Source organism: Gobio gobio (genome assembly GCF_949357685.1).
Source record: "Gobio gobio genome assembly, chromosome: 9".
Taxonomy (NCBI): Eukaryota; Metazoa; Chordata; class Actinopteri; order Cypriniformes; family Gobionidae; genus Gobio; species Gobio gobio.
Genome location: NC_137115.1, coordinates 19,397,662 through 19,423,581, shown reverse-complemented (window position 1 = coordinate 19,423,581; position 25,920 = coordinate 19,397,662). Strand labels below are relative to the sequence as shown.

Here is a 25,920-nt window from a genome sequence, read left to right as displayed (position 1 = left end):
TCTACTACGTCGACTTAGTCTATCAAGTAAAGTTCCAGATTATGTAGTTGTTAACCAAACTGTATGTGGCAACCCGAGGGGGAAGTCTAAGATGACATGGGAGGAGAAAAGAGAAGCAGAACACAGGACCAATCTGACACACTTGTTATCTAATATTAATGATTGGCACCTACACAGGTCGACTACGCCACCCCGGAAAACCGGTGAAATCACGCCCTATGGGCGCACAGGTTCGTTATCTTTTTTATAAAGAATGGGTGAAGAGACGTAGGTCGTTTATAGAAAAAGGGAGTAACAACTTTTTTGTATCAAAGGTGAATAAATAAACTTGAGCAAAATTGGCTATGCCATAACGTGCACCAATCTGTATCTGGCACACCATACAAAAATAAACAAATAACACAAAATGACCAGCAGCGGAGGTATCTGGAGGGTGGCCAGCTGTCCAATTAGATGGTTCCCCGTGATACAATACACACGCCCATGCCACACGTGAAGATTTGATTCAAGAAAACACAGCACTCGGTGTAAACACCACACTATGGCAGCTGAACCTCACTCTCCAGAACCCCCCACCCCTGTAACCAAACAGAAGAAAACAACAGAAGAAAACAATCAACAGGAACCAAAAATATAACAAATAATCCAAATTAAAAAATGTCACAAATTAAATTAAAGACAAATTCAACACACTTACATTCACTCAGGCATCCGGTAATCTGGTTACAACACCAGAGTAAATGATAAACAAAAAACAATAAATAAAACATACCTCAACTTGAATACACACAGTTAATGTATAGCCACTAGAATCAAACAGGTGTCGGTCGGCGAAACCGGATCGGCCAACAGAGCCGCTCAAACTTCCAAAAGAGGCGCAACTCACAGCAACAGTGACAGTAGACAATGAAGCTGTGGTAACAGCATAACTTGTAGTAGCAAGAAAACAGCAGCGCTGTCCCAAACGCGTTTCATGCAGGAGACAATCACCCCAACATCCTCATTTAAGCTGAGTGTCCGTGAACCCATATGAAAAAAACCTGCATGGTTCATATACAGCAACCATATATCTTCCTTACTTAAATCGGATAGAATTACCTTCTGTGTTTCATGTAAGGACAATACATGTCCTATACAAAATCAGACCGATTATGGCCACTTTCATACTAAATAGCACACATACAACTTGTATGGGAATTTTGCATTATATGTGAATACTGTAAGAAGTCTTATATGACTTTTACATGAAAAAAGTATGCAATGGTATATGGTATTAGTAGAAAAAACATGATTTTCATATACAAATCATTTAAAGTTCTTATATTGAATCATATGCTAGTCCAATATAAGTCATATAGGATTTATATATATATTGTGTAATTTGTTTATATGTATTTTATAAAGATTTCATGTTTTGTTTTATAGGGAAATGGTGTGCCTGCTCTTTGAGTTTTATATGTTTCCACCTAATTCCTCATACTACTACTATAATATTTCTATATTTATAATATAATTACAATACATGATTTTCATTCAATAATACTACACCTCTGCATATATTAATCATATATGATTTCAGTCAATGACTTGCATATACTAATCATATTTGATTTTAGTCAATGACTTGCATATACTAATCATATTTGATTTTAGTCAATGACTTGCACAAATTTGCTATGGAAACACTTTTATTTCAATAAAATCAAAGTAACAACACACAAATCAAATTATACTCCACATGAGTAATTAAGAATTCCACCTTGATAGCACACTGAACTTTGCTCAGAAAAAAAAAAAAAAAAACACAAAAAATATCAAAAACAAAATACCTTCTACACATTGTCATGGTCATCAGTCATCAAAGAGCATTAAGGTTTCTGGATGTTTTTGTGTTTTCTTCTTCACTCTGATTTCAGTAAGTTTGGCATTGATGGCTGCACCAATGCTGGAGGGCACCACATGAGGCCACTTTTGCAACGTTGCTCCTGTGAGACAAATTAATAAAAAGCAAAACATAGATGTTGTTAGGAAGCAAGGTGGCCCACAGTTCATGACAACATATCAAGTTAGATAAATCAGCAGCAGCATGGGTGTGGTCTAGTGTTTAGGGTTCCAAATAAAATTATATTTTTTAGCTTCCAAATGGAACCCCAGAAAGTTGTGTTTGATAGGGATTGCCACTATTGTGGCCCTGAGCAAGCTACTTAAGGTTTAAGCACTTGGTGGATGAACCCCTAATTAACCCTTAAAAAAGGAAAGGGTGGAAAATGAAAAGCAAAATTTCATGTCATTTTTTATATCATCTGGACTTAAGTAAAACATATAAAAAATAATTTTTGAAATATTTTATATATTTTGGATTGTATGAGTTGTGTGACCTGTAAGTCACATTGCCTGTTTTGGGTATAAAAAAGGGACCAATTCATTAATCTGTTTTGCCACTGCATGATTAAAGGAGACATATCATGCTTTTAAATTGTTCCTTTTTACATATAAATCATACATTTGTAGTCTATATAAAGCGGAACTGCAATGCTTGAGTCTGAATTCCTCATTATTATAGCTCCACAGGCCCCTTTTTTTTTACCCCTATTCTGATGTGCTTCTGAGCAACTCGTTTTTGTGCGGTCTCTTTAAATAATATTGAGACACTTCATACCCCACCCCTCTCCCGGTTGCAGAGGTTCAACTCCACCCCGTTCGGCCATTTTTGTAGTCTGGTAGCAGAGATAGGATTATCTAGCGGCACAGAAACTTTTTATTCACACGTTATTAACAAAATGTCAACAACGGAAGACTTGTCCAGCCAGCCTTACATGTTCGAGCCAGAGTCGGAGCCGGAGCGAGATGAAAATGAAGACGACGAACCTGCAGAACAACGTCTTCATATGGATGTATTGCAATGGTATGTTACTGTATTTACACATGAAACTTTGGTCTTCCAACCTTTTACCACCGTGTCGATTTATTTTGATTAATATGTGCGAGGGAGAGAGAGCAAGACAGCGTCTAGTTTAGAGACGGTGAAGTCTTGTTTACACTTTCGCCGGGCTCCGAGAGAGAGAGTGCGAGCGCGCACGCGACCGGGTCTCTCTCTCTCTCTCTGCTCGTTCTTTCAGTTAAACATGCGCCACAAGCGCGGCAGTTCATCTACATTAGACGGTGTAATGAAGCGTGTGGGTAACTACATCCAACAACCGAACATTTTAACTTACCCTCTCATAACTTCTGCACCCTTTAGCTTGGACTACAAAATTGAAGCAAGAAATAATAATGGTGGATTGCTCGAAGTGATGGGCCGGAAGTCAATGTCCTTATTTGGCAGTTCCACTGCAAATACTGTGACGTATTAGTTCAAAAAACATCATAGATAACAGAAAAATCTGAACCGGTTGAAAAATATGACCAAAACAGAATAAAAAGATATCAACGAAGCACCTGGGGAGAATAATTTAATCTTTTCTGTACTTCTAAACACTCCAAATATACAACAAAATGCATTTAAGGGCTAAAAAATTGCATTTAGCATGATATATCCCCTTTAAAACAATTATATCCTAAACTTCACCGCATTTAATGTTAACAAATTATATATCATTGGAAAGCCTTGCTTTATCACAAAAATGGTACTTTTACACTTAACTCTCACACCCTCTTTTGAGAATGCACTATTCAAACTTAAATGGTTGTAATTCAAGAATGCTTTAGACCCAAGTTTGGTCTTGTTTTAAAGAAAACACTCAGTAGCTTATTAATGAAGTGAAATCACTTCAATGAAAGTATGGAAAACTTATGGAAGTTTAAAGTAAATCAAAAATACTAATACTAATACTTTTTCTTTTATATAAAATATATATTTTACCTTTTTTTTCTCACTAAAATTGATATAAAATCAAATCCATATATCTAACCAAGTTGTGTTCCAAATTTGAAGTTGATATCCCATGAGATTTTGTTTAGGCACAATATCTAACTATACCACATGTATGCATTCAGCCATAACAAATTAATACATTTCTGTCCAAATATCACTTCTGTCACAAAACATGGAACCTTGAGACTCAGATCTTTCTGACAATAGGCTATGTGTTTTGTCAAGATTAGAAAAGATTTTGATCAGAAATTATGAAACATGATGTTCAAAAGTGGAGGAGCCAGATAAAATAATTTAGAGTACTGTTTCTATGGTAAAGCAACGTCCAATGTCAATTTCAACAGGATGAATTCTGAGTTTGTAAGCTTTCAAATGATATATACTTTGTCAACATTAGATAGAATAGGATATAATTGTTTTAAACATGCAGTGGAAAAACAGATTAATGACTTAGTCCTTTTTTTTATACCCAACACCGGCAATGTGACTCTGGAGTAACATATATTTCAAAAAGTGCTAAATAACAACATGAACAACATTTTTATAAATGTTCTTTTTCAGCACCTTAAGATAATGTTCATAATTAATGTTAGCAGTGTTAGTATTATTTTTCTTTCAAAAGAAAAGTAAGTTTAATATACATTTACTTTCTTCAAAATCTGAATGTCCTGCACCACTGGCAGCCATGTTGGATTTAGGTCAGGCTGACTAATCTCAAAACATTTTAAACAAATCATGTGACCAGCATACTCAAGACAGACCAGGCTGTGATAAATGATAAAAGGATTTGATGAAAAAATAATTCTTACGCCCCAAAAAAGACAACAAAAACTATGTTACTCCCAGATCACATTGCCAGTTTTAGGGTTGAACCCTGTAGTGCAGCAATATAATATGGATCTAATACTCACTTCTAAATAATTACAATACTCTGAACTGATTTTAAACTTACTGTAGATAGCTTCAACTTTCAATTTATCAAGAGCCTGGCATTGTGGCCCAGAATCCCTGGATGTTCCTCGAAGATTGCTCACAAGTAGCACATCAATTGGGAACACTGCAGTCAGGAGCGTTCTCACAAAACAGGAGGCAGAGTTTGCATTCTGGGCCACAGCCCAAGCCAATCTATCAACAAATACATTGGATCCAGGAGAAATTTCCACCTGTTTTTATGAAGAGTATGAAAACAATTAATTATGCAGTGTTGCAATAGTTTTATATAGATACTGATTACCAAATGGTTTATTGAAAAGTGCAGTCTTTATTGCCCAGAATAAACTACTACACTACCTGTTCTTTAGACACTCCTTTCGGTGGGAAGGGCTCTGCATTACGCTGTGGCAAACATTGTCCACCTTCAAGGTCAGAGCTCACTGATGACGACATTGATGAACACTGAGACTTCAGGGCCATTTTCACGTCATTTATCATATTTGGTAGCTCTAGAAAAAAATAAAATAAAAAATAATTATAAAGAAATAGCTTATACCTATTTACCTACTCAACTAACTCCTTTGTGTACATATGCTCATGCATGTTACAGAGGTTGAATGTTTCAGGTTTCTTGTCATATAAATATAATTATGAACTATTACCAGTTATTATTATTTTTGTCTTAACTGTACATACCAAGTTAAATAATAATATTGAAACAGAATGGTAGTTCAACAATAATTTAAAGTCTTAATGGTGGTATCAGTGATTTCAGGCCCAAAAATATTTTTATCACATTCATCTAATCTTTCCTAACGATCCGCTAGCTGCCCGCCCCATAAGCATGCCGTCAAAAACCACGTCTCTGTAGGCAGCCTAGGCTCTGAGATCTGCACACAAAAACAAATGGTTTCACCAACCACTCAAAACCAAAACAAATAGTTTTCCAACCAATCACCGACAGGGGGAGGGTGTTGTGAGGTTTTGAGCCAGCTTCTTCTTCAGCTCTGACTTCGTGTGCAGCCGGTGGTGTCTCGGTACTTATCCACAACCATTTGGGCAACATTTTTCTGTTTTTGGGGAATCATTTTCCTTTTCTTTTGGGTCTGTCAAGGAACAAGAAACGAGAGATGGAGATGATACATATTTGTCTTCTTACCTCTGTAAATGTAAACAGACTGACATAAAATTCCTGGCCAGGGGTGCGTTTCCAGAAAGTATCGCTAGCTAACTATTGTCGCAAGTTCTGTCATTATCAGCATTGTTCAACAAGTCGTTGTTTCCCGAAAACATCGCTCCAATGAACATTCGCAAACTGCATAGCAAAGTTGTGTGGTTAGAACGACAGCTCCAGGAGCGAGTGAGCGTGATCATCTGTTCCCCTATCATAATAGTAACAGAATAAACGTGAATGAACATCTGAGGGCATGTTCTCAATACTTTTCAAGTTCTGGAAATTACTTAAATCAAATTAAAGCCCTGCCCAGTTCCAGATGTATCTGAATACAGATAAGAATAATTTTGAGATTGTTACAAATACAGATATTGGCTCCGCTGCAAATCCCTTATTTACACTATTGGTTTGTTTATCAGTTATTCTGCAATGTGACCTAACAAGAATGATTATTTTTTATTTTTGCAATTTATTAATATAGAACTAGCAGTTACAAGCTTCAAATTGTTTAGTAAACATAACAGAGTGTGAGGACATTACTACCAGTGTTGGTCATCTTACTTTAAAAAAGTAATTAGTTACAGTTACAAATTGGACGTGGATAAAGTGGATAGTTTTTTTTTTCTGCGTGCATGTTACATAAACATTCCATGTACATTCCATCCTTCAAATGTTTAATAATGGGTAATATGTCCTTACTATTTGTTAATCATTAATTACTAGTGTACTTGCTTAATGCTTAATTAATGCATAATTCTGGACTATTAAAATAAAGTGTTACCAGAGTTCTTAATGGCATGCATATTTTGGACATAGTCAGGTGCAAAAACAAGGTTATCTTGCCTTGTACACATGTCCACGACGTCGGTGTTTGTGCATAGGTTGCGTATGTTTGAGCATAAATAACAAATAATCGCTTGCACCTTGGAACCTATTTCCGGGAGTGCGATCTCGTGCAGATGGGCAGCCAGAGCGTGTTAAGGGTTTTCTGTTAAAACGTTGTCGTTAATAACTAATGATCTTTGCATGTACTGTAAGTGAATCAGTCAATCAAAACTAACTTTAGCTGGACAATAACTTTATTCTGGGGGCCTATACCACTAAGCCGGTTTAGGTGACTAGCCAGCTATGTTTCAGTTTAGTTTCCGCCAACCCTGGGTTTTAGTTACTATGAAAGTAGCTCGGATTTAATCGGTGTTCGTTGCCGGTGTGTTACGCTGCACGGCTAACCTGCTCCTGGGCTGGTCATGTTCTGGATTCAAGATCTCAGACTGAAATTTGACCAATCCATGAGCAAAGTGACACACTTCTACTCCAAATTAAAGGTCACTACATAGCAAATGATTTTTTAAAGACAAAATCGTCTGGCTTTTAGTCATGCTAATTTTGAATAATATATTTGTATGATTTAAGTATTATTTATGTAATTATTATACCCTTAAACAATCACAGGTACAATTTTAGTTCATCTATTATTATTATTACGCAGAGTTTAAATGTATACATATATAAAGGTAATATAAATACGCTTTAGATTCAATAGATGAAGATGTAAAATGACTACATGTTCATTTCTCTATATACCTTTATCAACTGTATAAAATAACTTCAACATTTTTTACTTGTACTGATTTACAGTGGCAAGACCTTTACCTTTAGCTGTCCTCTTATAGACAACTTTCTTCTTGCTGTAAATTTGTTTAAATATTTAATATTTTAATACTTTTATTTATTAAGTGTATTTCGCTTCTCTCGTGAGAAATGAATCGCAGTTTCACTATTTCTCAGCATGTGATTGGCTGTTCCCTACTGATGTCACACCTAAACTCCTAAATGCAGGATAAAGCCTGAGTTGACAGAGAAAGTTGATGATCAGCATCATGGTACCAAAAAAGCCTGGTTGTATTGGTTTGGTTTTGTCAACTCGAAACTAATCCTGTAACTCTGAGTTTGTTCAACTATCATCATGGTACAGGCCCCAGAGCAGCTGTAAAGCCTAAACAATCCATGTTACTTTAATTTCATATTATCACTGTAAAGCTGCTTTGAAACAATTCATACTGTTAAAAGCGCTATATAAATGAAGTTGACTTGACTTCCCTTGCATAGGCTTTTTGTCACTGTTGGTTTAATGTTCTAAATAACAATAGGACTTAGCCTAGATTTAATACCAGATCTCTTTGTTTATTAAGCAAATATTATTCTGCAAATATTTCAAATGTATTATGTAAATTGGTACTTAAGTAAATGGTGTGTGATTATGTGCATGAAATTCATTCAGTGACAGTAGAATACAAACAGTCTTACCGGTGTATGCTCAACATCAGTTTCATCTGAATCTGTATATCTTGACGGCGGGACTGAGGGCCTTTTCTTAGGCATTGGGTTGTTCATTTCGTCAGACTCCAACCGTAGAAATTCCCTAATTTTAGAATTAGTATGAAATCGATTGCCTGAAAATGAAAATGTCAAAGTTGGAGGATAGATCAGATTAAGGCACTTTACAGTAAAGAAAACAATATTTAGTGCACTTAATAATTTGTGTGTATATTATTGTGTGATAGTAGTCGTAACTTCACACATCATAACAGCTTCACATTATTTATTGGACCAGACACGGTAAAAAAAAAAAAAATGCATAAGATAGATCTACTTACTGCTCACAAACTTGATAGAGGCAGCATACACTGGCCAGCCATGTTTTGGCTTTTTCCATTTCTGCCATTCCACAGCAGCTGAATAGTCAGTTTGCTGGTATCCATCATCATCCATCATGGTGTCATCATATTTACGTATGGCTTCGGTTTTCACCTCGCTGTACATCCCTGCATCCTCCCCACTGACCCATTGGACCACTGCAAACTTTCTCATCACACCTTGGGCATTAAAAGAGTTAGGCTTTTAGCGAATTTAGATAGATAAGGTTATTTAAGGCATATAAGGTTGTTTCATCAGAGGTCACATGGGAAGATCACATTTTTGTGTCTTGTAAGTCAGATTGTAGCGTCATGGACATCATTTTTGCTGTGTAATAACAGTTTGCCAGACACAGACATATTGCTAGGCCAGCTAAATGTCAGCTACATGCAAGTTATCTGCAGATTTGTGAAAGATCATTACAATAGATAATTAAGGCTGTCGATTTAACGCAGTAATCTGATTAATTAACGTTAATTGTGAGAAAATAACACGATTAAAATATTTTAACTCAATTAGCCCACCTGCACCTGACCAAAAGGTAGATTTGTGTAATTAAATAGATTCAAAACTTAATGGCTTGACAGCCCTAATAATATAAAAAAGTAAAAGTCGTCTAATGTTAATGGTATAGCCTAATACCAATTCATAAACCAAAATACATTCAGTTAACGTTACCACGAAGAAAGGGCAATTTCAAAGTTGTGGCTGGCTGTATAAGCTCCTACGTTAAGTTAACCTTAACTCTTGCAAGTCTTAGGCTAACAAATTTGAACAAACCAACTTGTTACTTTGCTTAGAAATTACTAAATTAACCAACCTGAATCAACACACGTCTTCGGGTGACGCTAGAAATCCACGTTTACTTGATCTAAAAACTCTGTTGAAACTTGAGCAATGGCCCGCGCGCGCTCTCTGGGAGCTTATATTAATCAGTGAGCTCAGCTGGATTTCTATTGGATCCCGCGCAGCAGTTCAAACATCAATCAATCGGCGTATTTTACCGATTCACATGGACCTAATTCACTTGCCTACATGTAGGTATATAGGCTACATGTGTTCAGAAAATAGGCTAATGCAAAATGCCGAAACGAAAATTGTATTGCTTTAACAGCCACGGAGGAGAAGAAAGAATGATTCCTATTCGTACTCGGACCAGGTGGAAAAGAAGGTAAACCTAGTTTTTTTCCCTAAAAATGTGTGTATTAAATATGATATAATATATTAATAAATATGCATTATGCTTATTGTTTAACATAATTTTACAAATAATGTTTAGTTATATAGTTTTAAGGTTATTTGATTAAAATGTTGTAACACATTGCCAAACAATTATTGTTGATTATTATTACAGGCATTCTATAAATTAGCAGCCTGGCATTAGTACTGTCAGTAAATTATTATGCACAGGCACAGCTAATAATTTTATGTCATAATAACAATATATTCATCTGTGGTTTCCATGTCAAGACAACAATATAACTTAAAGCACAACAGCAATGCTAAAATATAATTTTTTATTCTGTCAGTAAAAGTTAAAGGAGCATACAGGTAAATTGTGGGTTGGGTTGTGAACACTAGCCTTAATCTGATTATCATTCTCAGGGGTTGTTATTAAAAAAAGGTTGAGAACCACAGATCTAGACTAATAAGTAGTGTAGAGGTGTAAATCTGTCTCTCTTATATTATGTTGTGTCTGAAACTGTACAGGAACATTGAAAACTGTCTGCATGACTTGGAGGAGGTACATTTCCAGAGTGCCAATAATGATGTAAGTACTAAGTCAGAAAATAAATCACACAAGTGAGGCTACAATTAAAAAAAATGGGGGCAATTGTAAATTGATGCAAGTTTTATTAGTTACAATTAAATTTAAGGGTTTCTCGTCTTTTTAAAAGAAATAAGTCAACTTTATCCGCATTAAAAATGATTGTCCTGTTGTCTTCCTCTTTTGTATATTTCTTTCTGCCCTATATTAGGATGATGTTTTACATTCACCAAAAGGGACTGAAGAATCCACCCTCACATATATAGATCTACAGGTAGAAATGATTGGAGTAAATTACATTAATCTATTGATATGGGCCTATTGTTTTTTCTTTCACATAAATGAATAATGTTTTCTCCTCTTTCAGGACCATATATTATTACAAGAAGAGACCACAAGAGATTTGCCATCCATAGAAAAACAGGTGAGGAAAAGTTTTGTTTAAATGTCCTCCAGCTGTCAGTAAGGCATATGGATACTGAGGATGACCAAAGGCTATTCTTTTGATTTTTATGAGTTGATTTATTGTCTTATTTTAGGAAATGTTACCCCTCCCAGAAAGGAAAGAACAGTCACAATCACCAGACACTAATGTAAGATTTCTTCCTTTTAAAATAACTCTTAATACTTCAAACGTTTTTTCTTAATTAACCTTCTCTTTCACATAAACATTTATTAGTTAATTTTGTCATTTAGTACATCCAGGTCAATGTACCGCTGAGGACAGGGCAGGTTATGTCCAAAGAAATACAGGTAAACATATATATATATATTAAAAAGTCTTGATCTTTTCAGGATGACAGCCCTATGTCACATTCACCAGAGACTGCAGAAGAGGGAACCTCTTCAGAAATACTGGTAAATAAGTCATTTACCTCATACTATATGTAAATAAGGAATGGTGTATGTCATTTTGGTTTAAATTGTGTTGCGTACATGTGTATAACAATTGTCCCTAAATGTGTAGAGATAGCTTAATTTGAGATCAGATGCTTAAATCAGTACGTAGCATAATTCATTGTTGATAACAGTTTAGATTTTTTAATCATTCACAGGATATGAATTCTTGATATCAATAATTAAATTTTCAATAGTAAAAATGCTCATTCTTGATATCAGTAATTAGATTTCAACTAGAACATTTTTAATTCTTGATATCAACTATGACGTCATTACTCGCAAAAATACAAGTTCTAAATATAAAGACTAGAATTGCAAATAGTAAAAACTATAATTCTTACATTTACATTTACATTTAGTCATTTAGCAGACGCTTTTATCCAAAGCGACTTACAAATGAGAGCAATAGAAGCAACTACAACAGTCAGAGGCTACAGTATGCAAGTGCTGTAACAAGTCTCAGTTAATCTAACACAGAACACACAGGATTTTTTTTTTTTTTTTTTTTTTTTTATAAATAAATTAGACAGACAGAAAAATGAATAGAATGTTAAGTGCTATTCTTGATTGGTCAGGTGCTGCTGGAAGAGATGCGTCTTTAGATGTTTTTTGAAAATGGCTATAGACTCGGCTGCTCGAATTGAGATAGGCAGGTCATTCCACCAGGTGGGGGCAGTCCAGGAAAAGGTCCGTGACAGTGATTTCATGCCTCTCTGGTATGGCACCACAAGGCGTCGTTCACTGGTAGAACGCAAACTCCTGGAGGGTGTGTATGTCTGAACAAGCGAGTTAAGGTAAATTGGTGCAGATAATTCTTGATATGTTCAATTGAATTTTCACTAGTTAAATGTCACCATAGGCTGCCATTCAAAATCAGTTGTTGATATAAATTATTGATTCCAATTTCACATATCCGAAATGCAATTGTAATAAAAAATGTATAGTGATACTTTGTTACTAGTAAATATATATATTTCTGTTATCAATAACTCAATTTCACTAGTTGAAATGTTAATTCTTGATACCTGTAAATGTATTTTAACATGTTACATTAGCTAGTGTCAGTGAAATATTATGCATGGATAATAATCATATGTAATAATACAATATTCCTCTGTGGCCAATGGAGATGGCTTCTCAGAAAAAGTAATGTTATACCTACTAAAAGACACCAATATAAATTTAAGCCCTACAGCAATGCTAAAATGTAATGTTTTATTCTGTCTGTAAAAGTGAAAGGAGCATACAAGCAGATGTTGGGGTGGGTTGTGACCACTAGATTTAATATTGATGAACTTCCTGGTTATTAATAAAAGTCAAAACAGTTTGCCATATTGTTGAACAAGAATATCAACATTTAGAGTAAAACATTTCTTTTGGTACTCACTTCGCTTATGATCACTCATATTTGGATTATTTCTTATTTGTTACAGAATACCAACCAATCGAACCATGCGTCTTCAGGTCCCTCGAATGACCATGTCACAGATGCCAGTTGGCTGAACATCCTCGCATTTTCCATGAAGCACAATGTAACAGGCGCTTTAATGGAGGACCTACTGAAGCTGTTAAGGTTATGTAGTGGGGACCCTCTAAGCATCCCAAGTAGCAAGTACATGCTAGAGAAGGAGTTTAAAGATTACGTAGACAAATCAGAATACCATCATTATTGTGGTATTTGCAGCTCTTACATTGGCCTCTCAGTGTCAAAGGACGGTGAATTAAAATGTCAGATTTGCTCATCAAACCAAACTGTGAGACAAAGTTTAGAGTTGGGTAATTTTTTTATTTGTATACCTTTGAGGCATCAACTTAAAGCTCTTTTGGAGAATGAGCCTGTTCAAAATATTTACAATGACCAAAACAGAGATGGAATAACAGATATTTCAGATGGGAAGTTGTACAAATATCTGAAATCAGTTAGTGATCCATTCTTTTCCCTGTCATTCAATTGTGACGGAGTGCCAGTGTTCAAGTCATCTAAATACAGCATATGGCCCTTACTATGCTCTGTTAATGAATTACCCCCAGATGAAAGAGATAAAAATGTCATACTATGTGCCTTGTGGTTTGGGTCATCAAAACCACAAATGACGAGCTTCCTCAAACCTTTTGTGGAGGAATGCAAAAGTCTTGGACAAACAGGTCTTCAGTGGCAGGATCCAGTAGATAACTCAATCAAAATGACAAAGGTTTATGCATTATGTGCCATATGTGATGCTGTTGCACGACCTTTACTGCAAAATTTCAAACAGTTTAATGGAGAGTATGGGTGTGGGCACTGTCTTCATCCAGGTGTTCAAGTGAGAAAAGGCAATGGGACTGTGCGAGTGTATCCTTGTTTAGGGGAGATGCCAGACCTTAGAGATCATGACACAACTGTGCAAATAGGTGAGATTGCCAAAAATAATGAACAGAGTTTTTTGGGCATAAAAGGGCCATCTCCAATTTTGGACTTGCCAGATTTTGACCTGATCAATGGCATGGTCCCTGATTACATGCATTGTGTGTTGCTGGGGGTTTGCCGGCAAATAGCCACTTTATGGTTTGATTCTAAAAGCTATAGTAAACCATGGTATATTGGTTTAAACACTGCAACAGTGGATGCAAATCTTTTAGCAATCAAGCCTCCAAGCATTTTCTCCAGAATTCCACGATCTATTGTAGAGCGAAGGTTTTGGAAAGCTCACGAATGGCAGAACTGGCTTTTATATTACAGTTTGCCAGTCCTGAAGGGGATACTTCCACACAAGTATCTTTGCCACTGGGCTCTACTTGTCGAGGGTGTGAGCATTTTGCTAGGTTCAGACATTAGCCAAGAGGATATTGACCATGCTCATGAGGCTCTTGAGCTTTATGTTAAATCAGGTCAATCTTTGTACGGTGAAGATCAGATGACCTACAATATGCATTCACTTCTGCATTTGACTAAGACTGTGGAGAATTTGGGTCCACTCTGGGCCCAGTCTGCTTTCATGTTTGAGAGCTATAATGGCTACTTGCTCAAGCAAGTCAAAAGCAGTAATGCAGTGCCTCAGCAGCTTTGCAAAAGAGTAGCATGGTCTCGGGCATTGCCACGCATAGCTAAGGCCTGCTTATCCAATGATGTCTCACCAGAAATTAAATCTTTCTACACTGAAATGACCTCTGGTAAACGTCATGTAAGGAACTATGCTACATATGATAGCGTGACTGCACTTGGAGTGCCAAAGATCAGGCAAGTGTCTGAAAATGACATGAATGCATTGCATGCATTGCTAGATGTACCTGAGACCTCTATTGGCAGGTACTACAACAGAATAATTGTCAACGGAGAGGTAATTCACAGCCAAACATACACAAAGACAAAGAAAAGGAACAACTCGGTTGTGATATTGAAAGATGGCAGTATTTTCAAGGTTTCACACTTTCTTTGTGTCAGTGATGACCAAGATCACTTGTATGCAGTTGGCAAATTTGGAAATTGCACAGTGCAGAAGCTGGTTCGAGGATCTGCTGTCAAAATATCACTGACCTTTATGCGGACTGTTCATTTTCCTACAGGATTTGAAAGAACAGTTGACAGCAATGACATTGTGAGGCCGTGTATTTACATAAACTGTGAACAGTCTGGGTCTGTTGTTTGTGAACCAATCAGAACATATTATTGCAAATGAATTGAGTCAAATATGTTTCATGAATCGTGATTAAAATGTTTAAAATTGGCTGGAATAAATTGTTGTATATGTGACATGTACTGGTGGTGATATGCATACTAATCACTTCACATTTTGGAAAGATTTATGTTTGTAGGTTAAGAATAGAACTGTTGTAACGTAACTTAGTAATTAGTACTAAAGTTTAGAGAAATTGTCACAAATGAACATAAAAAATCTGGTGATGCAAGATTTAAAATGAAAACTGTTGATATATGAAATATGAAACTGTAGAATACACTAATAAATAATTTTATAATTAAAATGTGTGCTGGTGTGTAGTTTAAATGTGTTTTATCTAAGATAGATACAGTATATGACCATGTTTAATTATAGGGGCTCAATTTAGGACATGAGCATGAGTTAAGTACAGCCTGATACTGCTAAACTGCACTGTTTTATACAAGTCTTAATACGCTGGACATTCATATTAAATTTGCATTATTTTCCTATGTTTTTAGTTCATGAAAAACTATATGCCTTTAGTTGTATGTAGGACATATATGATTAAACATACATTAATATTATGCAATTTATATATGCATTTTTTGCAGCATATGTCCCTTACAATATTCTGTTGGAACATATAAGAATCACACGTTTTTTTAGCAAACCTTTTCCATATGGGAAGGAACTGATTCTCCTGCTAAAACAACAGTTGATTAGCTCACCGGATTAAAATATTAGTTTGAAAGGATAACTTATACGTACCGAGTGATCGTCACGAAAACGCATAGCTGTACAATTACTCACAGCACAAGTCGCCGCTGCTCACACGCATTTACAGTACAAAATACTAGAATGGGTTAAACGAGAGTTACCACAACCACCATATTAACACTGATAAACAATCGGATTTATCTTACCTGCAAATAACAACAGCCTGCATATCACCGCAGAGCTGCAGTGCAGACCAAACAATTCCTCACTGAATGGTGGCGCTCCCTCGCCATGGGGCGGAGCTTACAATGACGCACCCTCAGGTAGCGGATACACGGTCTTAAAATAGACAGGCCTCGAATGCTGATAGGCTGTCACACTAAATACAGGGGAGGAAACTTGCTCACCCTGCTACATGTAGTTAAGGGTAGAGCTGATATTGCAGAGACTTTTAATAATTATTTTTCTGCTGTTTCTAATTCTGATTCTATTAATTTTGATACTTCTGGAAATTCTGCTGAACTTGATGAACATTGTCCTGAAGTGTTTAATTTTTCTCCCATCACAACTTCTCAGGTTTACAATGCTCTAGAGAAACTAGACATTAAAAAATCAGTGGGAGTAGATAAAATTGAGCCCTATTTTTAAAAAATGGCTGCTCGTATTGTGGCAGGGCCAATTGCCTCGATCTTTAATCTAAGTTTACTTTCTAATATTATACCAAAAAATTTGAAATCAGCATCAGTCATTCCATTATTAAAAGGTGGAGACCCCTCAGGTCTTAATAATTATCGTCCAGATTACCAGTTCTATCTAAAGTATTTGAATCATTGATAAACGATCAATTAAAAAAAAATTTAACTGATAACAAGATTCTTAATGATTACCAATCGGGTTTTAGAGGAGGTCATAGCACTATTACTGCAGCTGTGCTAGTCACAAACGATATTATAAACTCCTTGGATAGCAAAAAGTCCTGTGCAGCGTTATTTGTGGACCTCTCGAAAGCTTTTGAATCTGTTGACCATAATTTACTGTTACAGAAACTTAGGTCTATAGGTTTTGGTAAGGCTTCTCTAAAATGGTTTGAAAACTATTTTTTAGAGCGCACTCAATGTGTTTGTTTAGAAAATTATAGTTCATCGTTTCATCAAGTAAAGAAAGGAGTTCCTCAGGGTGTTTTCCATTTTTATTAATGATTTAGGCTTTGGAGTGGCTTCTGCTAACATACATCTGTACGCTGATGACAATCATTTATACTGCAGCGTCATCTTTAAATCAAGCGTTACTAAATTTACAGAATGCATTTAACATTATACAACATTCATTGGCACAGATGAAACTAGCGTTAAACTCAAAAAAGACAAAATATATGATTTTTAGCCGTACTCATAATTTAACGGATGTGGTGATATCCACCTTAGATGGTACAACTATTGAAAGAGTTTGTTCCAACAAATATTTAGGTATATGGTTAGATGAAAAACTTGCTTTTAATGTACATATTGATAAATTGCTGAAGAAGCTTAAACCAAAATTGGGGTTCTTTTATCGTGTAAAAAACTGCTTTCCTTATGAGGCTAGAAAGAAAATCGTGGAGAGTACCTTTATATCTGTAATTGATTATGGTGACTTTTATTATTTGCATGCGGCTTCATCTTTATTAAGGAAATTGGATTTGGTTTATCATGCAGCGTTACGCTTTGTTAGTGGTGCAGATTTATGTACTCATCACTGCTTACTATATGAATCATTGGCGTGGACATCTTTACACCATAGGAGGAAACTGCATATGTACATGTTCATTGCGAAGGCACTCCTAGGAAAATTGCCCTCTCATATTTCAAAACTTCTAACGTTTTATACAAATAGTTACTGTACTAGATCCCTATCGTATATTCGATTAAAAGTTCCAAAGGTATACTCTGAATTTGGAAAACATGCCTTTTCATGCTCCCTGGGCTTGGAATGATCTGCAAAATATAGTTAAATTAGAGATACTGCCGCCTCTGAGTACTTTTAAATGTATTTTACAAAGTGCTTTTAACAAGTGTTTTTCTTGACTGTATGTTTATTAATTGTTTTGTATGACTATGATTTTTTGTGGATATGTATGAAACTGTATGTGCTGCCGTCTTGACCAGGTTTCCCTGGAAGAAGAGATTATATATATTGTCTACTTTTAATTGAAAATGGAAATCCCTTTTTCTGCGTGACAACAATTGGTGACTCCTATCAGTGATGCGCGGGTTGATCCAAAATGAGCGGGTGCCCGCGGCCACCCGCGGTTACCCGCGGTTACGAGTCATCCAAAAATATTTTTAATGATATTCGGGTCACGGTCGGTCGGATCGTCAATAAATCCTTATTTACCTTTTGAATGTTGAGCGTTATTAACTTTTGAATAAATGCTGACGCGGGACAAAATGCCCGATTTCCCAAAACGTTGAACTGAGCAATGCCATTGTACCATTTTAATAGGCTACTTTTAAACGCATTTAAAGTCAGTTTTATGTATTTTCTGAGAGGGGGCGGGATTTTTGTTGGGAAAGTCGGGGGAGAGACGCACACTTCGATTAGACTGGATAAACACATGCAGCATCTTAATTGTTAAGAAAATTAAACGAAATAAATGAATAAATCAAGCCTGTATTACATAACACTAGGCTATATCATACAGCATTCAGAAAAATAACAGTTTGCGCTCCTAAGGGCTTTCACACTTTTCCAAATGTTTTCCAAATGTGGGCTGATGAATTCTTCAAGCCGGGTCGAAACATAAACATCGCGTTCATCAATAATATGCATCTGGAGCTGAAATGGAAAATGATGGGCCGCCGCAAGAACTTCCTGCTCTCGCTGCTGCACCTCTGAGCACACCACGTCAGGGCCTGAAACATTTTCTCAATGCCCCAATGAGCTACGATGAGCATTTACTACTTTTAAAAAATGCGGGTCAGGAAGCGGGTCGGGTACAATATTTTCTTCTTTTTTTTTTGCGGTCCGAGTTGCGGGCGGGTTAGTTGAAAACGTCGGTCGGGTGCGGGTTGTTTATACATTGACCCGCGCATCACTGACTCCTATGCAGAGGTGTTGCTGTGTTCTATCACCTCAGCTGCTTGCAAGCGATTTAATTCCTTTGACACAGAATTGAGAACAGAGAGTGGCAGACGGCAAACTTTTGGCACACAGGTGTGATGATTTAAGGGTCAGGACTTGATTGTTTTTGCTGACGATCTGTTCATCAGCTGTCGCCGATCAGCACACCCTATTTATTCTCCCTATATGCAGGTGAGGCTAATTACTGTAGAGCTTTTCTGACGAAATGTTCCATGTTCTTTGCCTTACAACCCCAGACTTTCAGCACGGAGGCGTCGAAGGTGGCCTTTGTTCTTACGCTACTCTCAGGATGGGCGGCTCTGTGGGGAACGGCGGTGTGGGAAAACCAACATCGCTGCTGTTCCTCGTTCCAGGCACTCTCGGAGGAGATGAAACGCGTCTTTGACCGGGCGGTGGCAGGAAGGGAGGCTGCTCGCCAACTCGCTGACCTCCGTCAAGGTAACCGCTCGGTCTCTGACTACTCTATTGACTTCCGAACCCTGGCTGCCGAGTGCCACTGGAACGAGGAGGCTAGCCCATGTTCCTGCATGGGCTAGCTGACCGCATCCAGAGGGAGATTTTTACCCTGGACCTGCCCTGTAAACTCGACAGGCTTATTGAGCTGGCTTTGAGGGTGGTCGCTCGTCTTAGCCGTCTGGAACAACTATCCAGGAGGGTTCCCCATTCTGGGAACGTCGAATGCCCTCAGGCCAGCGGCTGTGATGCGGTCAGTCCCGTCTTCGATCCCGAGCCCATTCAGATGGGTTGAGCTCGGCTTTCCCGGGAGGAGAGAGAGAGACGGAGATTCCGGGGTCTTTGCCTCTACTGTGGCGGAGCTGGCCACTTCCTGAACAACTGTCCAGTAAATGACCAAGCCCGGCGGTAAAAAGGAGGCTACTGTCAGACGGGATCTCTGTGGATAAGACCTCATCCTCTACTCTCCTTCCGGTAAGACTGCTGTGGGCAGCCCGCTCCCACATCTGTCAAGGACTTCTGGATTCAGGGGCGGAAGGTAACTTCATGGACTCTGGCTCGTACACTCGGCGTACCTATCAGACACCATCTCTGTCAGTGCACTCAACGGTCAGGAACTCCCTGCCATCACTCTCAAAACGAATCATCTGACACTCATTACATCTGGCAATCATACTGAACAAATTTCATTTCTGCTCCTGGACTCACCTCTAGCCCCCATCGTCCTCGATCACCCTTGGCTGGTCCAGCATAGCCCGAGGGTTGACTGGGGACACAATTCTGTTTCATCCTGGAGCAATAAGTGTTACGAGTCTTGCTTGTGTCTGCCTGTTCATCTGTGTCTCGTTCTGTTTTTCAGAGGGAGGCGGTGAATTTGTCTAACGTGCCCTCTGAGTACCTTGACCTGAAGGAAGTGTTCAGTAAGTCCCGCGCTGCTTCTCTCCCTCCGCATCGTTCCTATGACTGTGCTATAGATTTACTCCCAGGTAAGTCTCTGCCTAGAGGCAAACTTTACTCACTTTCTGCTCCGGAAAGGGAGGCCTTGGAGAAATATATTTCTGATTCTCTAGCCTCTGGATTCATCTGCCCTTCCTCTTCTCCTGCGGGGGCGGGGGGTTTTTTTGTGGGTAAGAAGGATGGTTCTCTGCGACCTTGTATTGACTACTGAGAGCTGAACAACATCACAGTAAAGAATACTTATCCTTTGCCATTGTTGCCTTCAGCTTTCGAGAGGTTGCAGGGAGCATCCGTCTTCACAAAATTGGATTTACGTAACGCCGATCATTTGGTTCGCATCAGGAAGGGGGATGAGTGGAAAACCGTGTTTAACATCCCCAGGGGCCATTTTGAATACATGGTTATGCCGTTCGGGCTATCCAACTCCCCAGCGGTTTTCCAAGCACTCGTCAATGATGTGTTGAGAGACATGGTTGATCAGTTCATATATGTCTACCTGGATGACATATTGATTTTTTCTTTGTCTCTCCAGAAACACATTCAACATGTCAGATGAGTGCTTCAGAGGTTACTAGAGAATGGGCTTTTTGTCAAGGCGGAGAAATGCGCTTTTCATGCACAGTCTGTTCCTTTCCTAGGGTACATCGTCTCTTCTGAGGGAGTGCGTATGGATCCTGACAATCCTGATGGATCCCCTTCGTGGGCGGGGAGGTTGACGGAAGTGGGCGTGTCTGTACTTTTATTTACTTTTGTTTTATACAAAATATTCAATCAACTATCACAAACTATGCATCATTTGAAAGCTAAAACACTCAAGTTTTTGATAACAACACTTATTGTTTTTGCAATAAATACACCAGAGAGGAAAGGGTTAAATGAAATGCTAAAGGACCGGCCATGTAAACATTAGCATAATATTAGCGGTACTCATCTTTCATCTCCTGTCGTTCAGATCAGATCGGATGAATCCAATAAACACCCGCATACATTTGGGTCCACTCTTCAAAATGCATCCCACTTTTTAAGGCGAGACACTGCAGGTGAATAGGGAATTTTTTTAATTACAAGATATCACTGTGAAACTTCTCCAGTTTATTACTGGCATAAACATAAGAAAAAAATGAATTACAAGTTTTGTGTAAATTAATGTTTTAATATGCAAATGAGGCCTTATATACTTAAATATACGCTCATTTGCATACTTTTCCAAAAGTATCAAAAAAGTCATACTTTTTTTTGGAGTTAAAGGACCTATAACTCAGGATAGGAATTATATATCAACAAATCCCTCTGTAAAAGCCTTCAGAATATAGTTCAGTATAAGACTGCAAAAGTTGGTGCTTGTAGGTGCTACTGAAGTGGATATATCGGACTCTGAGTGTGAGAAAAAACTAATTTTGAGAAAACGGCCTTTAAAGTTTTATACTGTATAACTGCATACATTACTATAAAACCCCCAACCTACAAACAAAATATATATTCAGTTAATTAATATCAGTAGTGTATAATATTTAAAACACGTGGAAATTGATAAATGAATACATTATTAATAGCAATAGCTATTAGAGATCTACCTTAAGAGAACTACCTTAACAAACAACACCAGAACTACCTTAACACCAGTCACAAAAACTGCAGACGAACTGTCCCTGTTTGTTTTATTGGTCCATCTATAACTATTTGAATCTAATTCTGACTGGGTTTTGTCATCTAATCTGTTGTTGTTTACTTTCTTTTTACTAGCTCTTGCTACTTGGTCTTTTCTGTGAGCGTTTATGAGCCGATTTCAGCGTTGTCTGCACTTTCTCTCAGGTGGAGAATACACAAGCAAGCGGCAGCGCGTGAGATATTCACATCGACCAATCAGATGTGGTTTTCGGCTGCAAACTTTCGTGGTAGGTTAGTTCTACAAAGGAAATGTCCATATTTAGATTAGACAGCGCTGTCTGTGAGACTGAGAGCTTTATAATGATACCAAGCATGACATGTTTCTGTGAATGGAGACGGCACGAGAGATCGCGCTAGAATAACTTTTGATGATTTCGGGTAGAAATCTAAAGGCGTACGGTGACAAAATATAATGAAATAACCACCTTAATGTGTAATGTTGACATTTTTTTTATTTTGACATGAAAGCTTACATGTTAAGGGAGCAAACTGGCCCAAAATCTCAAAATTGACCACTGCATGAAAAAACGATGTTTTCACCTGCCGTGTCTCGCCTTAATCAAAAACAACGAAAAAATAGGGAAAAAACAAAAAATCCTCCGTTGTTTGCAAGAGAGTTTTGAGTCAGCGTAATCAATCATGTCCATTTTCAATGAAATATCGATTCTAATCCGTTTCTGGCAAACTTCCCCTGCAAGAATAGTCTCTTCCACTTAATATGAATCCTCCCTCATCTCTCTCCTTCAATCAGAGTCTCTCCTGTGATGCATCATATAGAGGAAACGCCTTACAGGCTTGGTGAGCTGTCAATCATTGCGCCCATGGTTTTCGTTGGATAAAGGCACTCGGTGCCTAGCCAATGCCTTTCCAACAAAGGTTTGATTGATGGACTTAGTAACCAATCAAAAGGCATTATCTTGCGCAGTTTATGTAAGTAGGATTTGGTGAATACTACTAGTGCTTACTGCTTAGGCTTTCATAACACCGGCACGCTGTCTATGGCGCCTGCCAGTGTTTAGGCAGAAACTGCAGTGGAGGGCGCAGACTCTGACTGACACTTCATATCAGCTAAATGAGTTTTTTTACACTTTGTAATCTCTGTAAATAGTTGCTTTAATTTTTCAGTAACTGTTTATCCATTATAATTAGCAGTTTATTGCAGTTTATTGCAGATTTATTTTAATGAAAAACTACTCTTTACAATTGCAAATGTTCTGAAATAAATGGCCTTTTTGAAAGGACGCCTAGACTTTTCTTGACATAAAAGCTTACAGAAGCTACATTACTGAGAGAATCATCCTCATATTTGAATCATGAAATGATTAGACATTCAGTTTTATATTTAAGTTATTTTCAGGCTCTTAACTATTTTTTTTCACTTACATGTATATTTACATGTATATTACTCTGTTCCCATATTACTTTGAGTTATTATGACTTTTGGGTAGCAACATTTCAAGTGTCTAGTTTAAAATGAGACCAGATTTATGAATATAGACCATATAGTTTAAGAGCTGCAGACATTTTCATTTGGGTATATCGTTTCCAAAGAATTCTCAAAAATAGGGGCGCAGGTTAAGCGGTTAAGGCTGAGCGGTTAAAGCGGTTACGTTCTTCCTCAGAAGACAAGATACACCCTTGCGCGTTTTTTTCCAACCTTTTGTCACCTGCCGAATGTAATTATGACATTGTTAACAGAGAGTTGTTGGCTGTAAAGTTAGCGTTGGAGGTGTAAGGATCGGTTTTGGTGCTAAGACAAAAGCTGAGATCCAAACCCCAGCAATAGAACAATAAAAGTAACTAATCTTGAGAGAAGATCTCACAGAAACTGTGGGACACCGCCCTGATCAAACATTTCTCCCCCCTCCCCATTTTGCCCTCTCCTTGCCCTGTTTTCAAGTCAACAAATGCAGAAATACCAATGATGATGTATCTTGTAAATCTATTGTTTTATAGGTCTCAGTTTCACTGCAGTCACTAGTAGTATTAGAAAGGTTGAAAACTAATGAGAATTCTGTTCTCCTTTTTGAGTGGTCTCTTCAAAGATATCTGATCCTCTCCCCCAAAACCAGGTGTTTGTGTTGCAAATATTTACAACCCTTTTGTTCTAGTTGGGGTATTTAAGGGAGGGTAACATAGCTGTCAGGGGGAACATTCTGTAGCCAGAACCCCCATGCAGTCTGTGTCAGTGTCTTTGAGACACTAACACACACTGCATGTATTGTGCCAGACATGATGACTCTTTGAAATTATTTTCATATTACTTTGCGATTGTGGTTATGTTTTTACGCTGACCAGTTGTGTACCATGGATTCTTGCTTAATTATTTTCTTGTCTGGCCAAAATAAATGCTAATCTTGATTTATTCTGTATCTTTCTGAAATCATTATTTTAGTAGTGTCGCATGCGGAGTAAGTAGGAGCTACCACAAATCTCTCTGTTGGGACAGATCAAACTGAGGACTCCATAACGGGAGCATCGAGCCAAGCATGACTGTCGCTGGTATTATAAGTTGCAGCTTTCGTGGCTATTAATCAAATTACACTTTTTGTTATGAGTAAACATGTGGGACTCACTTAAAGTTAAAATAGTTCACTCTGCAATCCTCTGTAATATCAGAACTGACTCATTTGTGTCGTGAGCGCTAGTGAATCGCGACACTAGCCTCTGTGCGGCTCCAGGTCCCATGGTGGAACGAATATATGAAAATAAGTGATACTAGGAAAAATCAAAGATCTAAATTAAATCGCAATTAATCGTAAAATCAGCTGATAAACTCTAAACGTAACACACTTTTGGAGTCAGATAAAATTATTCATGGAGTCAGATTTGAAATGAGATATCAATAAATTAAGAGAACTTCACCGAAATGCTGACAAGGCTTACAAGCAGAATTCCTTTTGACCAAGCCGTTAGAATCCGGTTTTTGGGCTAATGGATGGAAGTTTACAAGTGGTGACCTGTCCTCCGTGATATCCCGGTGGCGAGTGTCTTTTCAGATAAATATTGGGATTGCAACAAGCGAGAGGTTTGATCTTCTTCTCTTTCTTCAGCTGGTATGGTAAGTCCATTCTTATTTGCCTTTTAGAAATGTTGGGAGTGTATAGTACTGAATACAGTATAAATCCGATGGGGCGTGAAAATTAGACAACCATATTGCTTATCAGAGACATGAAAGCAACAGCGTAGAGTAGAAATGATATCCCTTGCTTTAAAATTCTCCTTGTTTGCCTACGCAGAGGAAATTTTATTTCTGTACTCAAAAGAGGTCTGTAAATTAAAACCCTAAATTCTGAGGGAAAATGTCCAGTTACATTTGTTTATTTGCTTTGCTGCAACAACGCAACAAAGAAAAATACTTGTGAATGAAATCTTGTGAGTAGATGAGCTAAAATATAATTGGAAAGATCTTACTGCAATCCTTTGTGTGTAAAATGTGAAGGTGGACAAAACTGGTTTAGGTCTGATGTCACAATTATAAATGTCTTATAAAATATAGCGTTATACAATGGTCTTATTTCAGACTTTGCAATCACTGCACTTTTGTGTGTTTATTAATGTCTCAGAAGAGACTGAGAAAATTAACAGACCAAAGAGAATCTTTGTCTTTCTCCATCAGACCTGTGTTTGTCAAACCTTTCTTTTTTTATGTGTTTTTAAACTTTACACATAAAGTTTTTAATGTGTTTTTTTTTTTATGTTTTTAAAGTGAAACCTTTCTTTCACTTTAATTATGTGTTTCAACTTAACCCTGTTTTATTTTTAGTTTTTAATTATACTTTTAATTTTGTATTATTTTTTATTTTGTTAAGGCTGTCTGGGTGGAAGAGGTTGAGAGACGGGGGAGCGATAAATCGAAATCCCTCCGGTGCGAGGACGATCCGTTTAGATCTGCTCTGACGGATAGATCTGTATAGCCTTGGTGGTAAGAGGAAGGACCGTGTAGATCTGCTCTGATGGTCAAACAAAGAAGAGATAGCCCTGGTGTTCCTGTCCAGGAAGATTTGTCTGTAAGGGTAAT

At 37.5% G+C, this 25,920-nt stretch overlaps 1 protein-coding gene across 1 annotated transcript; it reads left to right on the top strand.

Moving 5' to 3' along the window:
- The first annotated feature begins 2,708 nt into the window (after positions 1–2,708).
- LOC307131639 (uncharacterized protein) lies at positions 2,709–24,263 on the top strand. The gene is made up of 9 exons (XM_079825393.1): positions 2,709–2,905; positions 9,793–9,849; positions 10,389–10,449; positions 10,658–10,720; positions 10,814–10,870; positions 10,986–11,039; positions 11,242–11,304; positions 20,134–20,260; positions 20,870–24,263. Exons 1-9 carry the CDS (start codon positions 2,781–2,783, stop codon positions 21,139–21,141), a joined length of 879 nt encoding a protein of 292 aa, XP_079681519.1. The 5' UTR covers positions 2,709–2,780; the 3' UTR covers positions 21,142–24,263.
- Positions 24,264–25,920: the final 1,657 nt, after the last annotated feature.

What these genes read in the sequence shown, in the direction of transcription:
- LOC307131639 (XM_079825393.1), top strand. Translation starts at nt 2,781, where the DNA reads ATGTCAACAACGGAAGACTTGTCCAGCCAGCCTTACATGTTCGAGCCA. An exon ending in TCCAGAGTGCCAATAATGAT is followed by an intron (nt 10,450 to 10,657) that starts GTAAGTACTAAG and finishes GCCCTATATTAG; the next exon opens with GATGATGTTTTACATTCACC. An exon ending in CACAATCACCAGACACTAAT is followed by an intron (nt 11,040 to 11,241) that starts GTAAGATTTCTT and finishes TGATCTTTTCAG; the next exon opens with GATGACAGCCCTATGTCACA.